Here is an 8,041-nt window from a genome sequence, read left to right as displayed (position 1 = left end):
AGAACGGAGCTTTTCTCAAGAAGGAGTTTCTCTCGAGAGAATTGAGTGGGAGGAAGATAGAACTTGATGAGGTTGTCGAACCTCTCATCCCTCTGGATGGTGGCACAGGGCAAAGGGAAACCCCTATCGTTACGACGCCGGTTGAGGAGGAAGTTAATGACGATGATCATGAAACTCCGGATCAAGTTCCTGTCGGACCTCGCAGGTCGACGAGACCGCGTACTGCTCCAGAGTGGTACGGTAATCCCGTCTTATCAATTATGTTGTTGGACAACAATGAGCCTGCGAATTATGAAGAAGCAATGGTGGGCCTGGATTCCAACAAATGGCTTGAGGCCATGAAATCCGAGATAGGATCTATGTATGAAAACAAAGTGTGGACTTTGGAAGTACTACCTGAAGGCCGCAAGGCTATTCATAACAAATGGATCTTTAAGAAGAAGACGGACGCTGACGGTAATGTGACCGTTCATAAAGCTCGACTTGTGGCAAAGGGTTTTTCACAAGTTCAAGGAATTGACTACGATGAGACATTCTCACCCGTAGCGATGCTTAAGTCCGTCCGGATCATGTTAGCGATAGCTGCATTTTTCGATTATGAAATCTGGCAGATGGATGTCAAAACGGCGTTCCTTAACGGTTTCCTTAAGGAAGAGTTGTATATGATGCAACCTGAAGGTTTTATCGATCCTAAAAATGCTAACAAAGAGTGCAAGCTCCAGCGATCCATTTATGGACTGGTGCAAGCATCTCGGAGTTGGAATAAACGCTTTGATGAGGTGATCAAAGCATTTGGGTTTATACAAGTGGTTGGAGAATCTTGTATTTACAAAAAAGTGAGTGGGAGCTCTGTGGCGTTTCTAATATTATATGTGGATGACATATTGCTGATTGGAAACAATGTGGAGCTTTTGGAGAGCATAAAAGGTTACTTGAATAAAAGTTTCTCTATGAAGGACCTAACAGAAGCTGCTTACATTCTAGGCATTAAGATCTATAGGGATAGATCGAAACGCCTGCTAGGACTTTCACAAAGCACATACCTTGATAAAGTTTTGAAGAAGTTCAAAATGGATTAGTCCAAGAAAGGGTTCTTGCTAGTATTACAAGGTATAAAATTGAGTAAGACTCAGTGCCCAGCAACTGAGGAAGATAGAAAGACAATGAGTTCCGTCCCATACGCTTCACCCGTAGGTTCTATCATGTATGCAATGTTGTGCACTAGACCAGACGTTAGCCTGGCCATAAGTATGGCAGGCAGGTTCCAGAGTAATCCAGGAGTGGATCACTGGACGGCGGTCAAGAATATCCTAAAGTACCTGAAAAGGACTAAGGAGATGTTTCTCGTATATGGAGGTGACAAATAGCTCGCCGTAAAAGGTTACGTCGATGCAAGCATTGACACAGATCCGGATGACTCAAAGTCGCAGACCGGATACGTACAGGGCCGGTCCTGAGATTTTAGGGGCCTGGGGCGACACTAGGATCTGAGACCCCTAATACGAACACCAAAATAATGCTTATAATCGCATGACAATATGCAGTGCGACGTTCCATGTTTAGGTGAGAGTGTGACAACCGTGCTACCATCTTTAGAGCGTGCATGAACCAAGGTTCAACCCGAGTTATAGAGCATGGGTGAACTTTAGCATATTATACTTTTCATTGTGTCGACATGAAATACTGTCAATGAAACTTGAAGTGCCTAAAAACATTCATGTAAAAAAGAAAAACACACCTTTCTGTAGTCATATTGTCATGGTAGCCGGTAGACAAGGTGTGTACGTAAGGTATCTTCTTCGCGACTCAGCCTCTCACCTCTCGGTGAGGCCGCGTGGTGGCTCGTGATGAAAAATCTCCAAATCATATGGGAACACAGACATTAACAGTGCATCTTCAAGGCTGTCTATCTTTTTCCTGAAAAAACGAAGGTCGCAATTTGATCGTTAAACAATTATTATGTTGAAGCGAGTGTAATTCACAATTATGTACCAGTGAAAAGATTGAAACATTCCTTACACATTCTTGAAAACTATACAACAGGACTTAGGGTTTGTCCTTCCTGGTTGTAATTAAAAACAGAAAATCACTTAGGGTTTGTCCTTCCTGGTTGAAATTAAAAACAGAAAATAGATGTTGCTGCCTCTAGGCCCATCATTTATTTGGTTTTGCTGCTGCTCTACATATTCCTTTCTTAATACTTTCACGTAATGTGCTTACATGGATAGCAGAAAACAGATTAGATCATAGATAGGATTAGGAGGAAGGAACCATGGACAAGTGGACAACTAGAGGGGAATCAGGAAGAGGAAGAAAAGATGGGGTCGCCGCGTACAAACAGTTCGGCAAGGAAGAGTTGGACCAAGCGGCGGTCGATGAACTAATTTGCCTCATGAATCGAAGTATACGATCGGACTGTCGGCGTAGGCCAAAAGCTAGGGTTCGTAGCGATACCACGAGGTCTCAGGTTGTGGGAATGAATCCATTGTGTTTGCTAATCGCCTAGAATAGAACGATCTCCGGCTCCTGAGGTATCAATCCCGTCGCCAACACAGGCCCATAGTTGGACCAGTCAGCGCAGGCCCAGGTCGGGGCCCCTTAGACTTCGGGGGCCCGGGGCGGCCGCCCCTCCCGCCCCCCTTGGGGTCGGGCCTGGATACGTATTTATTCTTAATGGGGGTGTGGTAAGATGGTGCAGTTCCAAGAAAAGCGTCGTAGCTGATTCTACATGTGAAGCCGAGTACATGGCTACCTCGGAGGCAGCTAAGGAGGGTGTCTGGATGAAGCAGTTCATGACGGATCTTGGAGTGGTGCCGAGCGCACTGAATCCAATAACCCTGTTTTTTGACAACACGGGTGCCATTGCCTTAGCAAAGGAACCACGGTTTCACAAGAAGACCAGACACATCAAATGACGCTTCAACCTCATCCGCGACTATGTCAAGGAGGAGGACGTGAATATCTGCAAAGTGCACACGGATCTGAATGTGGCAGACCCGCTGACTAAACCTCTTCCACGGGCAAAGCATGATCAACACCAGAACAGTATGGGTGTTAGATTTATTACAATGTAATTCGCATGACGATGTGAGGACTAGATTGTTGACTCTAGTGCAAGTGGGAGACTGTTGGAATTATGCCCTAGAGGCAATGATAAATAAGTTATTATTATAATTCCTGTATCCAGATAATCGTTTATTATCCATGCTATGATTGTATTAAATGAAGGCTTAGATACATGTGTGGATACATAGACAAAACACTGTCCCTAGCAAGCCTCTAGTTGGCTAGCCAGTTGATCAAGGATAGTCAAGGTCTTCTGACTATGTACAAGATGTTGTTGCTTGATAACTAGATCAGATCATTGAGTGAATCATGTGATGGACTAGACCCAAACTAATGAACGTAGCATGTTGATCGTGTCATTTTGTTGCTACTGTTTTCTGCGTGCCAAGTATTTGTTCCTATGACCATGAGAACATATAACTCACGGGCAAAGGTGGGTGGCCCGGGCGCTCTCCATGTTGTTGCCAGTGGCATCACCCTGACCCGGACCTCAGAAGCTGAACTTGTTACGCCGATCTTGAAGACCTCATGTGGCACGGGGAGCTATAGAGCGAAAGCACTATGCTTTGTCGCCAATGATGGCGACGCTTGCGGGTGTCGTTATCTTCCTGAAGACGTTGTCGTGGTGCTCCTCTTCGTGCCAAGGTTCCGGGTGAAGATCCTAGTCCCTTCTGGACTCGGCAGCGGTGACGTTCTGCGTCGTTTTCCCTCCTAGGGGCGTTGTCGTGGTATTTTACCCAGTTCTTCCAATGCTTTCTTTCGGTGGCGTAGTAGTGTTGTGCGTGTGTTTGTGATCTTAGAGAAGCTCTAGTAGACCCCGTATAAAGCCGCGACCCGCAAAATAACCGCCAAAATACGGGTCGGCACGGAAAATCCTGCTCGATCAGACCCCGCAAACGCGTCCGACCCGTAATTTTTTTGTGGGGCGCTGCAAAATCCCATCCCTGGCCCGCAAAAACACATGTTTCTGCCTCGCCCCAACGGTGCCTCGTATCCCAGGAAAGCGGTTGGCGGGAGGGACATTTTAGCCCGCGCCCTTTCCCTACCCCTTCCGCCGCCGCCCGTCATTGGTTCCGCTCGTCCGCCGCTGGCGATTCTGGCCAAATTTGCGGGCGGAATTGCGCCGCGAGGGCGTCCCTCCCCTCTTCCATCGAGCCGCTACACCGGCTCCCCGGATCCGCCAATCCATCGAGGCCGGGGAGCCACCGCCGGAGATGGTATTCAGCCGATGCGAGAAGTTTTTGCTCGATGATTCATCCAATTCGGACGACTCGGATGTTGAGACGATGCTTCTCACGTTTCGCCAGCAGGCATTGGTGATGGCCCTTGCCGTGAAGGAGAACGAAGTCGAGAACCGAAAGAGACAGGTCTCGTGATGCAACAATTGTGCTAGAGGCTTTAGCATCCGAGGATTTATGGATTTGACATTGCTTTTTGGTATGCCGGGTACTCTAAGTGATATCAATGTGTTGCAACAGTCTCATTGTTTGCTAGGCTTGCTAGTGGTGATGCTCCTGCTTGCAAGTACACTATCAATGGGCATGAATACATAAAGGGGTACTATCTTGTAGATGGTATATACCCTCCTTGGTGCACATTTGTCAAGAGCATCAAAGACCCACAAACTAGGAAAGAGTGTGAATTCGCAAGGGCACAAGAGGCAGTCCGAAAAGACATTGAAAGAGCATTTCGGGTTTTGCAATCTAGGTTTTCCATTGTTCGTGGTCCTGCTCGGTTTTGGGACAAGCGATCCTTGAAAAACATCATGACATGTTGTGTTATTCTTCGCAATATGATTATCGAAGATGAGAGAGCCATGAACTTTGAGTTCTTCTATGACAATGTGGGTAGCCGTGTCAAACCAGCTAGAGACCCTAACCGAATTAGAACTTTTCTTCAGACCTACAAGGAGATTGAAAATGCAAACACCCACTTTCAACTTCACGAGGATCTCATTGAGCACCATTGGCAAATGACTCGGTAGTAACACATTCCATTTTCCATTCATTTTCATTTCATTCATATGTCATTTGTATACGGGACAAGTTTTTTATAGAATTATTTAATTTGCTTCGATGATTTGAATAATTATTATACTTTGGATGATTATTGTATTGTAAAATTGACATTATTATTATATTGCACATTAGTAATTCTGATTTATGAGGTTTTCGGTTTGCGGGTCGACGCAACGGCGCTCGAGTAGACCCTGCATAGCCGATCTGTAAAAGAGCATCTTTTACTAATATTCTTTTTACGAGTACGTTTTACGGGGTCTCACTCTAACCGCTCCTACCCCGGCCTGCAAAACTGTTTTTCAGCAAACTGTAAACGAGTTTTGCAGGTCGGTTTTATACGGAGTCTCCTAGAGATGCTCTTAGGATCGGCATTGAAGTGAGTCTTTGCCATGCATGCTGAAAGAACTTGGTTAGTGGATTCTAACTATTTGAATATGGAAAATATCTTTATATGAATGGTATTTAAATTTTTCTAACACAATACAGACTCAATCGCATATATACATGTTCATACATTCATCCCTATGAACGTACATGCGCACATCTTACCCCTATGAGCACCTCCGAAAGACTGAGCTGTTATATCATTTTGAGATTTACGAAGTCACCACAGGTCAGAAATAAATGTGAGCACTAGGACTTCAGAGCATCTCTAACATCCTTTCTATATTTGCACTCACTTGCTATTTTGCAAATCTTGGTAAAAAAACCTTCTCCAACAACCTTTGTATAAATGGTCCCCCACCAACTTTTTTACAAAGCTTACTATATTTGCACCCACACTTTGCATATTTGTCAAGTCAAAGGTCACTTTATAAATTTTTAGCAAGCCTCCTAAAGCCTCACTTTGTCTCAATGACAGGTGGGTCCGTATACTAGTGTGTGTTGCGCGTGCGCTGTATGTTTGCGTGTGTGTCGGCATGTGTACGTGTACGTGTTTTTTGTGTACGTGTACACGTGTGTGCTACATGTGTACGTGTGTGTACGTGTGTGCTGCATGTGTACGTGTACGTGTTGTGTACGTGTATGCATGTGTGCTGCATGTGTACGTGTTTTTTGTGTACGTGCACATGTATGTGCATGCATGTGTAAGTATGTGTACGTGTGTGCAAGTGTGTGCAAGTGTACGCGTGTGTGTATGTGTACGTGGACACGAGTTGTGTTAGTATATATATACATGTACGTATGTTAATGTGCAATGTGTTTATGACAAACTATCCCCACATGTCATTGTGTGTTTTGTGCAAATATAGCAATCCAATATACAAAGGCTACCAAAGCAAAAAAAAAACATGTTGTCTTTGTAAACCTTCTCTCTCCTCTTGCTATAACAAGTTTTTAGCAATTCAATATACAAAAATTGTTAGAGATGCTCTTAATCCTCATGAATTAAAGATACCATAATCCCTCTAACCAACCAACCATAATTTGGTTCGCGGTATTTTAAGTTTTAGGTGATCATTTAGTCTTTTGGCCATATGGATTATTGGGCCTTCAGAATTTTCCACACCATCTTGATGCGTGGGCATTCAGTCTTTTGGTCACCACCACGTAAGCCTTGCTTGCAAGTAGTTTTTGAGAAACCACTTTGGCATAAAAATAGCATTGCCATATTCTGATGTTACTGTTAAAGATAAGATCATCCAAAGTGCTACTCTCAAAATTGACCTATGAGTGGACACCTGAAATTTCTCAACCATGGAAACAATAAAAGGATGGTGAAACCCTGAGTACTTATCCATTCCAGATTCCATAAGTGCGCCGTTTCTAATCAGCCAAGCAAGAGACAAGGATCGTTCACGTGATCATGGACCCATGACACGCCACCCTCATAGCAACTGTCGAGTCTGAAAAATAGACCGTCAAATCCTTGTCACTCACTGTCTGCCACCCTCAGCCCCCCCTGCCTGTATTTGTATTTAAACCATGCATTAGCCGTGGGAGAAACTAAGCTAAACTCAAAGAGAGCGAGTGAGCGAGTGTTGCACAAACAACATGTCTGCCTGTGTCATGGCATCTTTGGCTCTGAAACCATCTTCCTCTCCTCTGTTACAACGATCCAAGCTTGGAGGCGTGCGACCATCGGCGAGGCCGTCGTTGGTCATAGTGGCCAAGAAGGCGAAGAAGGTCCAGACTGCCCAACCCTACGGTGGGTATACATATACATGTATATGGCGTAATATTCAGAGTTGAGAACCACCTTCACATGAATTTTTGTGTGTGTGCGCGCCAACTTGTAGGGCCTGGTGGTGGAGTGGCGTTCAAGGAAGGCGTCGATGCGTCTGGAAGGGTAGCCAAGGTCAGTCATAAGCGCAAGAAAGTAGATCTGACAAAATTATCACTGCTGTGCATCGCTAAATAATTTTCCAATTTAACCAGGGGAAGGGTGTTTACCAGTTTGCCGACAAGTATGGAGCAAATGTTGATGGGTACAGGTAAAGCGGTCGTAAACCCGAACCTACAGTTTTTGTCAGTAAAAAACATAATTCAGACATCTCTTCTCAAAAAACAAAACATCTTATTTGGTTCTTACTGCGTTGCAGCCCTATATACACACCAGAAGAGTGGTCTCCAAGTGGCGACGTTTATGTTGGAGGTACGCGTAGACTGGCACCTCGAACCAAATAAGTTTAGACGTTTCTTTAAGCGGATCGTACAAAATTTACTACGGGGTGTATATCTTAAATTCATTAACATTGACCTTTTTTTACTTTCTTGATTTATACTGCTATACAGGAAAGACGGGGCTGTTTCTCTGGGCAGTGACTCTTGCTGGAATTCTGCTGGGCGGTGCTCTTCTTGTCTACAGTACTAGCGCCTTGGCTTCCTGAAGCCTATGTGCAGCAAACCAAGCTATGCACCAAACGATGTGTATAATAGTGCGGATTATAACCGTCAGGACATATGTAATGGATACAAATATCACTACCCGCAAATCAGTAAATATCCTTAATTAA

General features: G+C 44.6%; 1 protein-coding gene across 1 annotated transcript; it reads left to right on the top strand.

The window, feature by feature from the left end:
• Positions 1 to 7,023: 7,023 nt before the first annotated feature.
• Positions 7,024 to 8,041, top strand: LOC123426278 (photosystem II 10 kDa polypeptide, chloroplastic). Its single transcript, XM_045110078.1, has 5 exons — positions 7,024 to 7,233; positions 7,325 to 7,383; positions 7,464 to 7,519; positions 7,628 to 7,680; positions 7,821 to 8,041. Exons 1-5 carry the CDS (start codon positions 7,080 to 7,082, stop codon positions 7,913 to 7,915), a joined length of 417 nt encoding a protein of 138 aa, XP_044966013.1. The 5' UTR covers positions 7,024 to 7,079; the 3' UTR covers positions 7,916 to 8,041.

This window comes from Hordeum vulgare, chromosome 2H, assembly GCF_904849725.1.
Source record: "Hordeum vulgare subsp. vulgare chromosome 2H, MorexV3_pseudomolecules_assembly, whole genome shotgun sequence".
Lineage (NCBI taxonomy): Eukaryota > Viridiplantae > Streptophyta > Magnoliopsida > Poales > Poaceae > Hordeum > Hordeum vulgare.
The sequence above is the reverse complement of the archived record's forward strand: the minus strand, read 5'-3'. Positions and strand labels throughout refer to the sequence as shown.

Coding starts and splice junctions, on each gene's coding strand:
- LOC123426278 (XM_045110078.1), top strand. CDS start 7,080: ATGTCTGCCTGTGTCATGGCATCTTTGGCTCTGAAACCATCTTCCTCT. Junction 7,234..7,324: donor CCAGACTGCCCAACCCTACG/GTGGGTATACAT, acceptor GCCAACTTGTAG/GGCCTGGTGGTGGAGTGGCG. Junction 7,681..7,820: donor TGGCGACGTTTATGTTGGAG/GTACGCGTAGAC, acceptor ACTGCTATACAG/GAAAGACGGGGCTGTTTCTC.